General features: G+C 51.4%; 10 protein-coding genes across 10 annotated transcripts; 5 read left to right on the forward strand and 5 right to left on the reverse strand.

The window, feature by feature from the left end:
- Nucleotides 1-222: 222 nt before the first annotated feature.
- Nucleotides 223-1,726, forward strand: N7477_008061 (ethanolamine-phosphate cytidylyltransferase; the record flags this gene model as incomplete). Its single annotated transcript, XM_056969724.1, has 4 exons — nucleotides 223-346; nucleotides 400-517; nucleotides 584-1,358; nucleotides 1,409-1,726. The coding sequence occupies 4 exons, from the start codon at nucleotides 223-225 to the stop codon at nucleotides 1,724-1,726; spliced, it is 1,335 nt and encodes a 444-aa protein (XP_056819756.1).
- A 451-nt stretch (nucleotides 1,727-2,177) lies between these two features.
- Nucleotides 2,178-2,747, reverse strand: N7477_008062 (monothiol glutaredoxin GRX5; the record flags this gene model as incomplete). Its single annotated transcript, XM_056969725.1, has 3 exons — nucleotides 2,178-2,332; nucleotides 2,400-2,676; nucleotides 2,724-2,747. The coding sequence occupies 3 exons, from the start codon at nucleotides 2,745-2,747 to the stop codon at nucleotides 2,178-2,180; spliced, it is 456 nt and encodes a 151-aa protein (XP_056819757.1).
- A 171-nt stretch (nucleotides 2,748-2,918) lies between these two features.
- N7477_008063 (putative flavoprotein) lies at nucleotides 2,919-3,730 on the forward strand (the record flags this gene model as incomplete). Its single annotated transcript, XM_056969726.1, has 3 exons — nucleotides 2,919-2,988; nucleotides 3,048-3,280; nucleotides 3,335-3,730. The coding sequence occupies 3 exons, from the start codon at nucleotides 2,919-2,921 to the stop codon at nucleotides 3,728-3,730; spliced, it is 699 nt and encodes a 232-aa protein (XP_056819758.1).
- A 27-nt stretch (nucleotides 3,731-3,757) lies between these two features.
- Nucleotides 3,758-4,986, reverse strand: N7477_008064 (putative para-hydroxybenzoate-polyprenyltransferase Coq2; the record flags this gene model as incomplete). Its single annotated transcript, XM_056969727.1, has 2 exons — nucleotides 3,758-4,476; nucleotides 4,536-4,986. 2 exons carry the CDS (start codon nucleotides 4,984-4,986, stop codon nucleotides 3,758-3,760), a joined length of 1,170 nt encoding a protein of 389 aa, XP_056819759.1.
- Nucleotides 4,987-5,513: 527 nt separating this feature from the next.
- Nucleotides 5,514-7,913, forward strand: N7477_008065 (putative JmjC domain protein; the record flags this gene model as incomplete). The annotated part of the gene is made up of 3 exons (XM_056969728.1): nucleotides 5,514-5,778; nucleotides 5,847-6,664; nucleotides 6,687-7,913. 3 exons carry the CDS (start codon nucleotides 5,514-5,516, stop codon nucleotides 7,911-7,913), a joined length of 2,310 nt encoding a protein of 769 aa, XP_056819760.1.
- A 153-nt stretch (nucleotides 7,914-8,066) lies between these two features.
- On the reverse strand, nucleotides 8,067-8,743 carry N7477_008066 (uncharacterized protein; the record flags this gene model as incomplete). Its single annotated transcript, XM_056969729.1, has 4 exons — nucleotides 8,067-8,161; nucleotides 8,227-8,386; nucleotides 8,439-8,549; nucleotides 8,600-8,743. 4 exons carry the CDS (start codon nucleotides 8,741-8,743, stop codon nucleotides 8,067-8,069), a joined length of 510 nt encoding a protein of 169 aa, XP_056819761.1.
- A 150-nt stretch (nucleotides 8,744-8,893) lies between these two features.
- Nucleotides 8,894-9,539, forward strand: N7477_008067 (cytochrome c oxidase assembly factor 1 family protein; the record flags this gene model as incomplete). Its single annotated transcript, XM_056969730.1, has 2 exons — nucleotides 8,894-9,346; nucleotides 9,450-9,539. 2 exons carry the CDS (start codon nucleotides 8,894-8,896, stop codon nucleotides 9,537-9,539), a joined length of 543 nt encoding a protein of 180 aa, XP_056819762.1.
- A 286-nt stretch (nucleotides 9,540-9,825) lies between these two features.
- On the reverse strand, nucleotides 9,826-10,772 carry N7477_008068 (mitochondrial 54S ribosomal protein uL3m; the record flags this gene model as incomplete). The annotated part of the gene is made up of 4 exons (XM_056969731.1): nucleotides 9,826-9,926; nucleotides 9,985-10,018; nucleotides 10,069-10,386; nucleotides 10,413-10,772. The coding sequence occupies 4 exons, from the start codon at nucleotides 10,770-10,772 to the stop codon at nucleotides 9,826-9,828; spliced, it is 813 nt and encodes a 270-aa protein (XP_056819763.1).
- Nucleotides 10,773-11,522: 750 nt separating this feature from the next.
- On the forward strand, nucleotides 11,523-12,315 carry N7477_008069 (FAM210 family protein; the record flags this gene model as incomplete). Its single annotated transcript, XM_056969732.1, has 2 exons — nucleotides 11,523-12,111; nucleotides 12,164-12,315. 2 exons carry the CDS (start codon nucleotides 11,523-11,525, stop codon nucleotides 12,313-12,315), a joined length of 741 nt encoding a protein of 246 aa, XP_056819764.1.
- A 453-nt stretch (nucleotides 12,316-12,768) lies between these two features.
- phoC (uncharacterized protein) lies at nucleotides 12,769-16,478 on the reverse strand (the record flags this gene model as incomplete). The annotated part of the gene is made up of 8 exons (XM_056969733.1): nucleotides 12,769-12,984; nucleotides 13,042-13,211; nucleotides 13,266-14,132; nucleotides 14,168-15,716; nucleotides 15,778-15,828; nucleotides 15,886-16,014; nucleotides 16,079-16,163; nucleotides 16,357-16,478. 8 exons carry the CDS (start codon nucleotides 16,476-16,478, stop codon nucleotides 12,769-12,771), a joined length of 3,189 nt encoding a protein of 1,062 aa, XP_056819765.1.
- Between the last annotated feature and the right edge of the window lie 542 nt (nucleotides 16,479-17,020).

Below are 17,020 nucleotides of genomic sequence, written 5' to 3' on the forward strand. Positions count from 1 at the left end.
CGAAAAGACTAGGGCGTCGAATGAACAAGAACAGAAAAACCAATAAACCTCAAGAAGCCCGAGAAAGTCAGATTGATGGACTCGAGAGCTAGAGGAGAAAGGTGATTCTCAGGAGATCTGGAGTTCGGAGTTCTCCACATGAGCCCCTCCGATGCCTTGTGGCCAGCATGTAATTTGTTTGTCTCCGCCGCCCCTCCCCTCTTCCACTCGTACGCCCTGCAAATGGAGACTCCTATCGACGAACAAATACCTCTTCCGGGTCAATGGCCTGGAGATCCCCAAGATGATGTTCCCATCTCAGAGGATCGTATTTGGGTAGACGGCTGCTTCGACTTTAGTCACCATGGTCAGAATTCCAAAAAAATCTGTGCTCTGCGGCCCTGACTCAATCTGTGATAGGCCACGCCGGTGCTATGCTCCAGGCTCGTCGACTCGGCAAAGAACTTTACGTCGGAATTCACTCAGACCAAGCCATTTTGGAGAACAAGGGCCCGACGGTCATGTCGCTGGATGAACGGTAAGTCTCTCAACCTTTGATTGCTCCTTTCTTTCCTAGCTCAAGGCCCGGGGCTCATTTCATCAGAGTTGCAGCCGTCGACGCCTGTCGGTGGGCCACTCAGAGTGTCCCACATGCTCCTTACGTGACCTTTTTGCCATGGGTCTCTCACTACGGCTGCAAGTACGTCGTTCACGGCGACGATATCACATCTGACAGCGATGGCAATGATTGCTATCGATACGTCAAAGCCGCAGGCCGCTTCAAAGTGGTGAAAAGAACACCGGGAATCTCTACCACAGACCTGGTTGGGCGCATGCTTCTTTGCACAAAGAACCACTTCGTCAAATCCGTCAAAAACACTTTAGCGGGCGAAGAAGGATCTGGAAGCCCCGACGAACGCAAAAGGTCTGCTGAGGATCTGTTGCAGCGGATCCGAGACTATGCTACTGACGAAAGTGGCCTGCAGCCTGGCCCTCAGGTCTGGACTTGGGCTGGTTCCGGGGCGGCAAAAATTGACCCTGCCGTTGAAGAAGCTGGGTCATTTGACAATTTGGTGACCGGTAAAGGCCCTAGACCCGGACAGCGGATTGTCTACGTTGACGGCGGGTTCGACCTTTTCTCATCTGGTCACATCGAATTTCTCCGGCAAGTCACGGAAATAGAAGAGTCTCTAGGCCGCCAGCGAGGTTGGTATGAGCCTGGCCAAAGAGAGAAGAGAATCAAGGAGTACAATGAAGATTACGCCCCTGCCTATCTCGTGGCCGGGATTCATGACGACGACGTGATCAATCATTGGAAGGGACTCAATTACCCCATAATGAATATCTTCGAGCGTGGCCTTTGCGTCCTTCAGTGTCGCGTACATCTACCCTTTCTCGGCGATATCGTGCGTGTACTAACACATATTAGTATATCCATGCGGTTGTATTCTCAGCTCCTTTCACACCTACCCAGCCATACCTGGAGGCCATGCCCCTAGGCACGCCAGATGTCGTTTATCATGGACCTACAACCTTCATTCCCTTGACCTACGATCCCTACACCGCACCCAAGAAGATGGGAATCTTTCATGAAGTTGAAAAGCACGCTTTCCAGCATGTGAATGCGGGTGAGATTGTTGATCGAATTTTGAAGAGCCGCGAAGCCTACGAAGCCAGGCAACGTGCCAAGCTTCAAAAGGCAGTCGCGGAGGACTTGGTCAAGTCGCAAGAACAGAACTTGGCGTAGACTGATTCTCACTTCCGCTATAAAGCCCATTGCTACGTCAATGGAGTCAAACCGACTGTACATACGATGAACCTCCACAATTGGGGCTTATGATGTCAAGCATAATCTACACCGAGCACCTCGCGTTACTTTGCGCATGAAGCCTTCAGTGCTCAAGTAATCATTCCGTAGCAAGATAATCTAGCAGCAACGTCGCAACTCACTGGCAAGCATGGGGTGAGTCATTTCTTCTCACCACACCTGGCCGACACCAACCGAAATCTGATTAAGGGTATCATACAAGGTAGAGCGGGGAAATTTGCGGGGGAAGGGAAAGGTGGGAGGGACATCTTGAACAAATTGCGAAAGGAAAAGAGATATGAAGAAAAATGGATTGATCTGAATATTTGTACAAAGATATAGACCCGCTATGGGGGGGATGCAGGTGGCATCCGCTGTACGAATCACCATTTCACTGATCCGCCGCGACCAGAACACCCTTCCCCTCCAGCATTTTGGCAAGTTCTCCATTCTGGTGCATAGACATTAAGATATCACAGCCTCCGACGAACTCTTTGTCCAGGTACAGCTGGGGGATAGTCGGCCAATCCGAGTATTCTTTGACGCCTGGACAGAAAGAAAATATTATCAGTATATCAGCAAGGACGGTGAGTATGGAGTGCAAGCAGCTCACCCTGGCGGAGTTCGGGGTCTTCGAGCACATTGAACGCGACAAATTTCTTGGGGTCAACGCCCTGCAGACCCAGAATTTGAATGCTTGCGCGCGAGAACCCGCACTGAGGCGTTTCGGGAGTGCCCTTCATGAAAAGAACGACAGGTGCGGAAGCAACGGCCTTATCAATTGCCGCCTTGGTATCCGCAGACAAGAGGCGCGCATGGAGGACCGAGGGAAGCTTAAAGGCCGGGGAGCGGATGGGACGCAGGAATGGCCGTGAGACCGGGCGGAAAGCCTAGAGAGCGTCAGTGATGCAGAATGAAGGGAAGTGGGATGGCGCACCGAGATTGCAGATCGAAAGAACATGATTTCAGCTCTGGTTGATGTTGAAGGAAAGAGGAGAGGCTTCAAAGGGCTGTTAGTATTATTTCATCGGTCGTTGGTTACATCGGGCCCCACTCTTTGCCTTAACCCCGAACTTCCCTCGTCTCCTCACCTCCGTGACTTCTAATTGCCTTCGACATAAGTAATGAGAAAATGGTAGGCGCATTCTCTGCCAAACAGCATCTGCAGGACAACAAAACTCATATATTATTGGCTGCCTCCGGTATTATAAACTGACAGATACCTTTTATATCATCAAATTACCTTCTAATTTATATTCAGGCTCGGTAGCAACTATCAAGCTGCCCAACATCGCCGAGGCTTTGAGTCGCCATGGGAATGTATCGATTCGGATTATAGTCACCGAATCTGCAGAGAAATTTCTTGCTGGCCAAAGCTCAGAGCAGCCGCTCCTCGACCGCCTGGAACAAATCGACGGGGTTGATGGTATTTATCGCAATGAAGATGAATGGGCTACGCCATGGAAAAGGGAGGAATCCATTTTACATATCGAGGTCAGTCGAGTTCTGCCCTTCTGATAGACTCGAGGTTAACTCACTGGATCATAGCTGCGGAAATGGGCGCATATCTTATTAGTGGCTCCATTATCAGCCAACACTATGGCGAAAATGACCATGGGGATTGCAGACAATCTCTTACTCTCTGTTATCAGAGCTTGGGATACGACGGGCCTTGTCGATGGGGATTTCAAGGCCCAGAAGCCAGTCATCTTCGTGGCGCCGGCAATGAACACGGCCATGTGGAGGCATCCGGTCACTGAGAAACAGTTGAAAATTCTACAAGAGGAGTGGGGATATACAGATCTCAATCCAAAAGGCTGGGTTTCTGTTCTGTCACCTATAGTGAAGTCTCTGGCGTGCGGAGATGTTGGAACCGGCGCCATGATGGATTGGAAGGGACGTCGTTCGCGTCGTCCAAGAGCACTTGAACCTTGCGGCGACTGAGTCTTAATCATGCTTTTGCGTTTTATTTTACATCGTCTCGGACTCTGGTCTGGTGCTATCATACAAACCCAGGTTCTGTGTGGCATACTCGCCGAGGAGACCCATGGTGATGCCGCCACCTGTCAGGAGGCATCCATTCTTGAACCACCACCAGCAATTCTTCACATTCTTCAACTGAACCCTCCAAATCATGAGCCCCAGCGATAGAATAGCACTGCCACAGCTGCCGACGAAGAAGACGGGGCCACAGCCTGCGGCAACCCCTGCGGCCCCGAGGAGGGACACCTGGACCAATGCTAAGCCAGTCAGGACTGCCTTGGTATTATGCTCATGTCGGAGAGCGATTGACTTGATCCCGGCAGCCGCGTCGTCCTTGATGTCCATATGCGCATATATCATGTCGTACAGCACAGTCCACGCCACGCAGCTAGAATACAGAGCCCCTGCGGCCAGAAGGGCATCATGATTGGCCATTAGATCCACTCCCAATGCTGGGAATCCCATAATTGCGCCCCACGAAAAGGCTAGGCCCAAGACGAATTGGGGGTAGTTGGTGACGCGCTTGGCTAATGGATATGCAACCACAATTGGTAGACTCGGAATCCCGTACCAAAGGCACAGGGTAGGGAATTGAAGGAGTATACCGAGTCCGGCCAGCAATTGAGTGCCGGTGAAGAGCACTGCATGTCGCGGCGAAAGGGCCCCCCTGGCAATGGGACGGAATTTTGTTCGTTCAACATGAGGGTCTAGGTTTCTGTCCCATAGATCATTGATGGCGCACCCGCACCTCGCATGATCAACGCACCCGTAAAGAAGAGCCCTGCTGTTCCAAACACTTGCATCGGGTTTATACCGGTGGCCATGGGGGCAGCAAGAAGGGTGGAAAAGAGCGTCGGGAAGAACAAATAGTATGTGCCCGTGGGTTTATCGAGTCGGATCAATTCCGCGTATGGTATCCAGGAACGTGGCAAAGAAGCGATCAAGCCCGTCTGGGGAGGGGTATAATGTGTGACTGGGTTTGTCAATTTTCGGCTCGCTTCCGGATGTATCGCCGTAGAATAGACCTGCGAGCTGCGTACCGGAACTATCTGTGCCGCGCACAAAGGAAGTTGCCGGGAGGGACGACTATGCTGCATCACCGCAGATGGACGGAAGCTAGCGGGCGACAAGGTCCCATGGCGCCGACTGTCGATGTATGTCCTGCAGCATTTGGGTAATCGCGCGCGGGAGAGGCGCGCGGAGTTGGGGAGTAACATGGCGAGACGTGAGCAAGAAAGACTGCGACGAAGAATGTTACTAGCCTGTCAGCAATTGATTCATGGTGCAGGGTCGAGATTAGGGCGATCGAAGGTAGAAGGTTAGGTTCGAGATCAAGAGAAAAAGTGCCAGGGATCGGCCTAAACCAAGTCGGGGATATGCAGGGACCCACCAAGGACGCGCCTAGTTTCTGTCCACTCTTTGCGAACGCGAACATCAAGCATCTCTTCTTTACTCTTTCCTCTGTCCTCTCTACTCTCTCATTCCTCATTTCTGATTCCTCATTCCTCATCTCTTGTTTCTCTACTCTCTACTCTCTGCGCTCTTCCCTTCCTCCTGCTCAAACGCACGTTCCTTTTGTGTCGCGAGTTGCTCCTACCTCGATCCGTGGCGTACTTCCCTTGATCACCAGCCTCGATGAAACCTCTCTTCTGCGAACCTCTTGGTTCAGATCAGTGCTACTCACTTTGAATCTTCCTTTGACCTCGTGGTTCGATCTATCACGTCACCCGGGTTCACCCGTACGATGCTTCAGAAGGAGCGCGCGGCCTTCAAGCCGTACCCTCCCGACATTATTGTCAATCCGACTGTAGACTCGATCCCAAATTTCGAGCATGTGCGGTCAATTTCGTGCGATGACATTGATAGAAATGGACTTGAGCAATTTTCGCATCTCTATGATTACTGGGTCATCAAGACTGGGCGGCCGCTCGTGATTAAAGGATTCCAAGATCTGTTGGACAGAAGGTTATTCTCGTCGGAGTGGCTTCAGAAGAACTACGGAAAGAAGGGTAAGCAGTCTCTCCATCGGCATGAACTCATGAGTTGGTCTGGCCTCCTTCTGACGGGTATTTTGTAGTGGAGAATGTTCGGAACTTGGGCAAGGGAGCTAACGTGTGCTTCAGCATTGGCCATTACTTGAACAAGTTGCCCGCGCTTGCAGGGAAGATTACTACGGCTACCTTCGACAACCCGCAGATCCAAAGGCTGTATCTGAAAGATATTGACTGCCCCGTTGAGTGGCAGAACTCGCTCGAGCAGATGATTGTACCTCAGCTCTTTTACTTGAATGAGTCTCCCAAGTCCTACCTTGGCCCTGGATCCACGTTCACCGGCCAATCTGAATGTCCTCGCACCCAGGAGGGCCATCTTATTGCCAAGGCGGGCGACCTGATGAGCAGCCTTCCGACCGAAATGCGCGCTGAAAACCTGATGTGCTATATTGGCCATGAAGGAACCTACACTCCTGCACACCAGGAGATGTGTGCCAGCCTTGGTCACAATCTGATGGTGGAGGCGTCGGGTGATTCCGTTGAAAATGGACACGCAACACAGCAAGGCTCATCGGTTTGGTTCATGACTGAAACGAAAGATCGCTATGCGGTAGCCGAATATTGGGCATCGATTTTAGGTCATGATATTGACTTGGAGGATCATTTTTCTCAGCTCAGGGCATGGGAACAGGCACCTTTCAGGACCTACCTGGTCGAACAAAAACCCGGTGACCTCGTCCTTGTCCCCCCTTTGGCTGCACATCAAGTGTGGAACCGTGGCACGCGAACAATCAAGGTTGCGTGGAACAGGACAACGGTAGATACGTTGGAATATGCTTTAGGCGAAGCGTTGCCCAAAGCGCGAGTTGTCTGTCGAGACGAACAGTATAAAAACAAGGCAATTGTGTACTTTACCCTCGAAAAAGTACTCAAGTCTGCTACGGCATGCCACCAGGATGGATCATCCCGAAGTTCAAGGTCTGTGGTCGGACTTCAGACGACTTTATAAGCTGTACACCGACATCATGTTGTCGGAGAGCTTTTCGAAATCGCCGCCCCCACAGGATCAAATCGAATTCGCCAAGTTTGACGGCAATGTGACATGCTCATATTGTCGCTGTAATATCTTCAATCGGTTCCTCACGTGTCCATGGTGCAAATCGAATGAAGAAGACGCTTACGACGTCTGTATGGAATGCTACGTCATGGGCCGGAGCTGTGGTTGTATCTCGAAACTTAAATGGGTGGAACAATTCCCTTGGAAGGACCTTGTTGGGCGACACGACGCGTGGCGTCGTCAAATTGTGTCCAACGAGGCGTTCGTCAGCGGTGACGACATCAAAATAGCCAAGTCGCGATTCCCTACGCTCATAGTGGTTCGGGGACGACTAGGCCGGAAACCCATCGCAGAGATCTGCCAGGAGCAATTGCTTTTGCGACCATTCACAGATTTCAGGAACGGCCGGTCACAAGAGGACGATCAGAAGGAAGCGACACCCTCTGATTCCGAAGATCGTGATTATGGGCACACACGAAAGCGCCGAAAAGTCCAGCGTCCCAAACGCAAGGTTGGGCAAACCCGCGGCCTGTGCCACCATTGCCACGAAAGTGAGCCACCATGGAAACTGGCAACTTGTTCAGCGTGCTACACGCAGTATTGCTTTGGTAGCTTATTTCGTGCCTTCAACATCTCGCCGCAGGACGCGTTGGAGAGGCCCCGCTGGGTATGCCCTAAGTGCTTGAAAACCTGCAACTGCTCGGTGTGCCGAATTGACTTTACGATGGTACCATACGAGCCCGTACGCTCATTTGTGGGCCACGATACTAGGAAGGTCGCCGATCCACGCAGCACGGATTCTCTGATCAATATGAAATTGAACAATGCCCACTGGGTCACTATGTTCGGTTCAGATATCGAGCAACGCCTGATCAAAGGTCAAATCGAAGAGAATCTCAAACGCTCAGAGGTTATGAACAGGTCTCAACCCCCGGACCCCCCGCAGCAATCGAGATCGAATGGCAACGGCGCAATGCCATACCGTGACTTTCTGGAACCTCATCATGACGACCCCGACGATACCCCCGTGGACCCTGCGCTTTTCGAGGCTAGTAATAGATTCATGAGCACATTGCAGGATAAAACGGCAAACTGAAGTCGTGCTTGTTTTGTTACCGACTATGTTCGAAAGAACCTGCCAAGGTTCCATCATGAATCCCCTGCAAGAGCCATTTCCTCATAAAATGAAGCTGTACTTAAACCACTGACACAAATAATGAAACAAATTTCCTAGCCACCGGACGTAAAATTAGGCGCCTTTGTACTCGTACTGGAGATCTTTCAGAGCCGAGAGATCAACCGAGAGCATCGTTTCTCGTGCGAGCAATATGACTGCTAGCATGGCTGTATAGAGGATAGTAAGATTATGTGGCACGGAAAAAAAAGCCAGAAAGGGAAGGAAAACACACCTCCGGGAATCAAGTAGAGAACGGGGCGGATCGTATAAGATGAACCCGCCCCGATGAAGAAACAAGCCGTTAGAACCAAGCACACTGCACCATTGACAGGCACCAAAGCAGAACGGAGGCAAGTCGAGCGATCATTCTCAGCCAACAGAGGCTTTTTGCCCTTGCGATCAGGGTAAAGGGGGGGCGTGTCTCATCGTATAGGCCGAGCCCACCAGCGAGAGAATGCTCAAGAAAGACAGAAGAGCCTCGCCGAGAGTCGAGGCAGACAGAATCGAGGGCATAAACATGGTGGTTAAGAGCAATGTAATTCCAGTAAAGATCATCTATACCGTTTCAGCATTCAGTCAAGCAAGATATGAGGATGTGAGTCTACACTGTATTGGGCGTTGCGTGCCTCATTTTGGCTTTGCAACTGCTGGATCACTCGCTCCTGTTCTTCTTCGTCGAGCTCTTCCCGGTCACTCCCCGATTCATCAGGATAGCGAAATGCCTTGCGGAATCGCATATCCATGTTCATGGTGTGGAGAAGAATGTGAACGTGATGTTCAATTGTCCTAAGTGATGGACGGATCTGACGTGGGATCGTTTGCAGTGTTTGTTTCTTTTTCTCCGTGTCCACTTCACAACCATCCGACTTCTATTCTCAACCAACGTCCTGTCTTCAACAATGCTTTCCTCTCGCGCACTTCCCCGGCTCGCTCGCTTTCCGGGCGTGCGTCGTAGCCCTCCTCGCCGTACCATGATTCCAGCCCCGGGCCCGAATGCGGGGCCATTGATGGAGCGACGTGCAGATCGCGAGCTGCCGTCAATTGATAACAGCCGGCGCTGGCTGCGAACTCTTCCAATCTTCGTCGTGGTTGTCGGAGCTGCGATGCTGGGTATCTTCAACTATCAAAAGTCCACCTCAAGCGTGGTCAGCAGCACGCTATACGCACTACGAACGTCGCCGCAGGCCCGCGAGATACTCGGCGATGAAATCTACTTCGCACAGCAAATTCCATGGATCAGCGGTGAAATGAATCAGCTCCATGGTCGCATCGACATTACCTTTTGGGTGAAAGGTACCAAAAGTCAGGGCAAGATGCGGTTTCGAAGCATCCGACCGGATCGTATGAGCTTCGTGAGTCACCCTGAATTGCTTCGTGCTTCGATCGCCGCAACATACAAGCGGTGTTCTGTTGTCGAAGGATATTGACATTGGCTAACGCTTCACAATTTCCCAGTTCCGTACCGAGGAATGGAGCCTACAGACCGAAGATGGCACTGTGGTGCAGTTGCTCGACAAAGACACCGACCCTTTCCGGCAAGAGTGAGCCTTCGGAAGACCAGAAGGTGGAAAATTTGTACAAATAGAAGACCTCGTGCATGGGAATTTGGCGTTTGGGGACCTTCTTTACGATATTCGTTTGTTCATCTCTATTATGAGTGGAACATCAAGTCCTTGGAAGGATGGTTGAGAGAGATGATAATGAAGATCGGGTGTCGAAGAAAAAAAAGGATATCATTTGTTGTATCATATACAAACGCCGCTCAAGTGAAGAATATTGCGCGAATGGTGTAGTAGTACATGCCTCCCCTGGCCGGGCGTTCCCTTGTCAATCACGCCGTTGCGGCCTCAACTGCCGGTGCAACCTGTGGCCACGGCTTCTTGATGGCATCCTGAATTCTCACTGTGCATCCCTTGGGGCCACTGACAGCACCTATAGATTGATGGCGTTAGCAAAAGATCGGAGGAATAGCTTGGAAAGAACATCCTACCGCTCACAACCACAACTCCGGTCTCAGGGTCCACCTTGAGAATCTTCAGATTCTGGACCGTATTCTGTTTATTTCCCATGTTACCTGCCATCTTCTTGCCGGGCAGACACGAGAACCACCACCCTGACCGGGTCCTGAGGAACCAAGAGAACGATGCGTCAAACTGACACCGTGACTACGGTCCTGACCGTGGAATCCGTGACGCTTCATGACACCTGCAAAGCCTTTACCCTTGGTGTTGGACCGAGCATCAATATACTGACCCTCCTGGAACCAATTGGCCTGGATGCTCTCGCCGACGGGAAGGAGACCAGATTCGTCCTTGACGCGAAACTCGAAAACGTGGCGTTTGGGGAGAGTCCGTTGGCAGAAAAGTGACCAAGGAGTGATTTTGTCATGTTGCTGGGGTGCTTCCAGCCCGATCCGACCTGAACGGCGAAGTAGCCGTGTTTTTGACGAGTCTTGTGGGAGACAACCTCCACGCGGTCGAGCTGCAGGACGGTGCATGGGGTGCGCTTGCCAGTTTCAGTATCGTAAATGGCAGTCATGCCCTTCTTAGTAGCAATGGCTCCGGACCGGAGGGGCAGTGAGTTGGCTTTGCGGCGGAGGGCTGCAGTCGTTGTCGACTCGAGGACGGGCAAACCGGGGCCAACATTGAAGCGGCTGGGCTTGACCTCGTTGAGGGATTTGATACCAAATGAGCGCACAGGCACCCGGGAGAGGGTAGATTGAGCAGCCCACAGGGACGAGGAAAGCTGCAGCAGCTTCCCTGGGAGGCGTGGCGACATGATGGGGTTTGGGGGGTTTGGAGTCCGGCGCACTGCGACTAGAAGTTTTTGGCGGCTGGATGAGTCAGCATATCTGGCCCAGCAGAACTCGACGTATGGTAATGTAATGATGGGTAATAAGTTCCAACGTTCACAGTTGAAGATTATCATGTCTCGACTAGGCTTGAATCAATTAGCATACGTTGATTTGCATCAATTCCACTGAGCCTAAGCGTGTTGAACAGCACTGGGAACGATCATGTACATCGATATGTATCCCGTATAGTTGCGTGTAATGCGCGCATTGCTCGTATTGAGAAGATTGTATCAGGTCAGCTCCGAGTCTAACTTTAATTCATTTTGGAATCTTGAATCTGTATAAAAAATTTTGCTAGTCCCGTCATTACCATAGGTACTTCAGAGTGCGTTCTGGCTGTAGAACGCAAGAGATCGCACGCCGAATGAGCAGCTGATCTAGAGCAATGAACCTGGCGAAATCAGCTGCAAAGAGGAAAATCGAAACAGCCTAGCTAAACATGTTTTTAACTAGACATTTCTTGTATCATGATTTTTGATATCATAATTTTCGAATGAAGTCGGCGCACTCCCCTTGAAAATCAGGTCCTGATTCCATGAAGATCCAATGCTAGTCCAGCGCGTGTCAATTCGGGACGCGGCGCCCGAAGATGCCGGGAACGGATCGCCCCGATAAGAATCCTTCACTCTTACTCTCTGTTCCAACATCGATCCTACCGAGTATCCATCGTCGAGATGCCCGTTCGGCTCACACTTCTGTCGTGCTGGCTGCCGCCTGCTGAGCTTCTGACAAAATCTACGCTTCGAGCCGTACATATGCCATCGCCCCGGTCCATTCATCTGAGTCTGGCTCCCCTTCGCAGCCCACCAACATTCAAATCTACCCGGCGATCCTTTATGACAGGGGCACATTATATTGGCCGACCAGCAGCACGATCACGAGCGAGCTTGCGAGCGACCCAAACCCCCAAACAACCGCTGAACCGACGCTACAATTCGGGAACTTCGGGCAGCTCGGCGCAGACAGAGAAAGAGGGCAACTCGTTGTCGCAACGACTTCGGAAACTTTCCCGTGAATACGGCTGGGCCGCGGTCGGTGTATACTTCGCTCTCTCGGCATTGGACTTCCCCTTCTGCTTTGTTGCTGTGCGCCTGTTGGGCGTGGAGCGAATTGGCTACTTTGAGCATGTTGTGGTGCAGTCGGTCAAGGATGCTTTCCACTCGGTGTGGCCCCAGACAGAGTCGAATGCCCAGGGTGAGGGCGAGAGTGAGGATACGCAGGCCAGCCTCGTCATGGCGGACGAGCGGAACCAGGAAAATGCCAGTAGGTGTCTCTGCATGTGTATGCGTAAACATGATCTAATCCGATTATTTAGGTATTTGGACCCAGCTGGCGCTTGCCTATGCCATTCACAAGAGCTTCATTTTCATCCGTGTCCCGTTGACGGCAGCAGTGACACCAAAGATTGTAAAGACTCTACGCCGCTGGGGTTGGGACATTGGCAAGCGAACTCCCAAGAGCCCGTGATCATGAAGGTTGACGTTGTTTGAATAGCATAGCGAAGCCTTTACCGATGTTGGGGAAAATTGTACATTAGCCACATAGATCAAATCCGGCACGATCTGATCTGCCCTCCCCACTCAATCTAGAGATATAATACACTCCCATACACTTCTTAGAGCCAACCCCCAGGGGAAACTACCTAACCCAGCGCCAATTGCGCCAACATGAGACCGGAAAACTTGCGGGTGCACAGGAGCAAGTTTTTTTTGGAAATTGCAACTCGCTGTGAAAAACAAAGAAAAGAAAAGAAAAGATTCGCCCCTTTGCAGCTGGTGCAGCTGGCCCCTGAAAGTAAATCGTAAGCATCAACGGCATAAGCTACTAAAGTCTCGTGGTCTTCGTCTCGGGGAAGAGAACGAAAGAAAGAGACCAAGAAGAGATAATGTAACATAAAAGAAATTGTGATCAAAGAGATTGTCACATATCGATCATATCGTTGAATCTTAACACGCCATTAGCTTTCATCACACCGTTGACGCCGTCAGGCATCCGGTATGCCCAGTCAGCCACACCCATCGTGGACGTGGACAGAGCGGTGCCACGATCAGGCTGCTGACCGGGTTCATCCGATGTGTCTGCCACCAAGACAAGGCCGAGCTCTTTGATGGTCTCCACAAGCGCAGGCACGACGTTCTAGATGAAGGTGATTAATAAAGAAAGGCTGGAAATTTTTCTATTAAATAAACTCACCAGAAGACTCGATCGGCAGATCATGCCCATGAAGTTGTTACTCTGAGCGATCCTTGCAGATTCCTTGATCGACATCGATGCCCGACCACTGCTGTTCACATGTGGGAGGGTATCGACGTTGCGAGCAAGATCCCGGATCTGACCCAGGTCATTGCAAAGAAGAACGGGATCTAAACAAGCGATCAGTGGATGGATCAAGTCATAATGTGGCGCAAGAAACTTACAGTTGGGTTGCTTCCAGTTCAAGGCGGAGCAAATATTGGCGTTATAGGATGTAAATACGACAGACCTCATAAAGTCCGGGTTCTTTTCTCGAGCCACACGGGCATGGTCAAAGACGTCAGTCAGAATTGCATCTGCGAAGGAGTTGACGTCGGCCAACGAATTCATATGAAGAGTGTTCTCTTCAGCACCAGATGGGTAGAGAGCCGAAATGTTCACACTGAGGTCGATAGGAATGTGTTGCAGAACCTCTCTCAAAGACATGAACGATTCGGCCAAAAGTCGATGGGTCTGCGGCATATCGTTGACTGCTTGCGCCTCAAGGAATTCGTGGATCTCCTGTCGGTTGGCTCCTCGCGCTGCACCGATTGTCTGGAATTGGGCATATGATAGTTGGCAGACGGGGATGTCAATGCCATGATAGTTAATCATAAATTGAAGGTAGAGGACTGGCACCCGATCTTGGGTCAGCTGCACGAAGAGTTGGACATAGTCGCCCGACAAGCTGGAGCCGGTAACCAGGCCATTGTGGTCCGAGTCAAGGGCACTCGTTGCTTTCCAATAAGTCGCGAAATGCGTGATTTCTAGCGGATCGCCATGGTATGGCTTGATGACCTGGAAGTTGAAACGCAGTTGGCCAATGGCTCGAAGGCGAGGGTCAAAGAGAGGCAGGCAGCACGTCCCTGTGCTAGATTTTTCAGCACGGAAGATCACAGGCAAAGCCACACTTTTCGCGATCACTTTCGAGCCAAAGGTTGGGAATATCTCAAAGTCCACGGCAAACGTGTCCAGATTATCAACATGGAACGAAATCGTCCGGGAGTCGTCCTGGATTGGCAGTACGATTGTGCGGGAATCAGGTCCGACAACTTCGAAGAAATAGTGAGCCTGGCAGCAGGGTGACGTCCAGCTTGATCGAAAGCGATCGAGCCCAAATTTCCTTGATCAAACAAGAGTTGGACGAAAACCTTCTTGTCAAGGAAGTTGTGGCCGTAGCGTCGCAGAGGGATAATTGGTGGGGGTAGGGAAAGATCCGGTATGCCATCGGCCATGTCCATTTCGATAGAACTACCTCGCCTCGAAGATTCTTCGTCCATCCAGTCCTGTTGCTGAGATTGCATGCCGTTCAAGATATCGAGCGGCCTCTGTGGAGGATGATCATGGGAGGGCTGCGCCCAAAGAAGAAGCATGCACTCCAGATGTCCTTCCCACGCCGCGTAGTACATCGCAGAGAGACCTTTCTCGTCCACGACCTTCGCATCAACGCCCAGCTCGAGAAGTGTTCGCAAACACGGCACGCAGCCTTCACTTGCCGCATGGAAGAGCGGTGTCCATTGATACAATTTGTCTCTTTGGTCAAGATCAGCGCCGTGCTGCTTCAGGAGCAAAAGCAGTTCCGGTGACTGCGATGCTCGAGCCACCATGTGCTGAGGGTAAAGGCCTTCGGCATCAGGTAATAATTTTGCCTTTCGCTCGAGGAGCATCTTCACAATTGGAAGGGATCCATGCTGACAAGCAAGATTTAACGGGATATGGTCTGAGTCTGAGGACGGATCAATGCGCGCATTGCTGCAAAGTACCTGCTCAGCACATGCAAGCTGGCCCTTGACAATGCTGTGAATCAAAGGTGTGAAGTTGTCGTGGTCCATAATGTCGACCGTCTGTGGGCCTACGGTCAAAAGTTCCTTCACCATGGATACCCGGCCGTGCATGCATGCGTAGTGCAGGGGTATCCGACCATAGACATCGGACCGGGAGATGTCCACGGCAGCCGCGAGACCGGCTTGGAAGACAAAGTCACGGCCAGATATAGCTGCTTCATGAAGACAATTCCTTTCATTGATATCATCCTCCGCATGGATGTCAACCAATCCACTTTCAAGTAGAAGGGCTAAGACATCATCTGAAAACCCGTTGATTGCGGTCAGGAATGTTCGCGTCGCTCTATCACGGGCGTCTGAGAAAGAATGTAACCTCGCCACCCATTCACGGAGGGTCTGAAGATTGCCCGCGGAGGCAGACTGCAAGATCTGAAGATCCAACTCGTCCTCCTCAGTGCCGAAACCAGGCGCTGCCGCACGCTCCATGGGCCGCGAGGTATCAAACTGTAGGTTTTCACCTTCTGCCCATGCTTCCAGCTCTAAACGAGCGGTCGTTGCTCGGTCTGAGAGATCACGAAGAACTTCACGGTTGAAGCACGGTTGGACCTCGACCGCTCGATGTAAATAGAGCTCCTTCATCCGTGATTTTGATGTTTTATCCCATTTCTTCAGGATCTTGGACATGGCCGTTTCATTAATTTCCACGAATTGCTGCAGTTTGTTCAAGTCGCCGTCGAATTGCTGGAAGCCTTCAAATAACGAAACAAAGTTCGACGGAGCCTTGGAGTTCGAGCTAGTCCGAGACTGAACCACGCGCTTCTTGTCGACTAGAGTTTTGAGTCGCAGCGAGAACTAGAAGGAGGGTAGTCAGTGAAACAAGTCCATCGCATGGTGCCTCAATAAGGAAACTGACCTCTGACTCCTTCTGGAGATAGAAAGTATTCACTTTCTCAATTTCGCGCTCCTATTCGATCAGGTGTTAGAGCGGCGTGGAGGTTACAAGAGGCCATCTGGACCTTACCAGTCGGAAGAAGAAGACTTCCTTGTTGGCGCGCAGCGCGGCTTGAGGATCCAGGGCATCATCTTGGGCGATTTCTTCCGCGGTCCTCTGAGCAGGGATGTTGGGTGTGGCGCTGAGCTGTTTGATGAGCTGTGCAAGGAGATTAGTTCGGGCGGGTTCGAAAGCCACGGTGAATCAGACAATAGACTCCCACCTTTTTGAGGGCCTTATAATTGACAAAGCTGGCCGCGTATTCGGGAAGGTCAAGCTGCCGGCGCTGAATCTGCTTTCCGAACTTCCTGCACGAGGTTAAATTACATTGGAGACTAAGCTGCAAGAGGTGGCTGCTCACATCTTGGCAGATTCTCAAAGTTGAGCACGTCGGGCTCTCCCGCTATGATCCGGGCACGCTTCGGGGTGAATTGATGGATTTCACGAAAGAGAAAATCGGACACGAGACGCAGGGAAGGGGAGACTTAAGGACCGAGTGACCCGGCACGAGGGGGAGGGGCCGGCCTGCGCAACGAGGTGGGGAATGATGATAGTGGGACAGACGCCGTGTCACCGGAGGTATGGCAGAAAGGCGCAAGTGAGGTTCGGCTCGAATTGCGCATTCCATCAAGCGCGGGGAAATGGTCAGGGAAGGTCGGGATGAAGGTGGATTAGACGATCAGAGTCAAGGTTTAACGATGCCTCGATTCCACGATTCCCCAGGATCAAAGAGATCAGATTGATGCCTCTCAGCTCAGAGAGGAGGAGGAGGAGTGGGGGGAGGGGACCAAAGGGTATACGCCCAAAAGGTACAGATGTACCTTTTAGTCGATTCAATCGAAGACCCCGGCCAACTAGGACAAGGCGTGGGAAGTCGAAGTTCAAGTTAAGCCGGAAGTGGAGAGCTCCCTTACGCCAATCACTGCGAACATCCCGCCCACGTTTCTGGCGATGCTGACTAAGGCCATCTATCCTCGTCCCCACGGTTTAGTGAGGACTCAAGTTGTTGGACCATCCTCGGCTAAGTTACTCCTCCGTCTCCATTTCCTGCTATTTCCTAGCAAGACCGGTCAATCCAAGTCTCTGGTCTCCACAAGCCCTGTCATCTCTACACTCTACTCCATATGCAATCAACATGTACGAAACTCCTAGTCATGTCAAATAT

This window comes from Penicillium maclennaniae (assembly GCF_028827695.1).
Source record: "Penicillium maclennaniae strain IBT 15551 chromosome Unknown utg000007l:1.0-4884863.0:1.0-4888362.0, whole genome shotgun sequence".
Lineage (NCBI taxonomy): Eukaryota > Fungi > Ascomycota > Eurotiomycetes > Eurotiales > Aspergillaceae > Penicillium > Penicillium maclennaniae.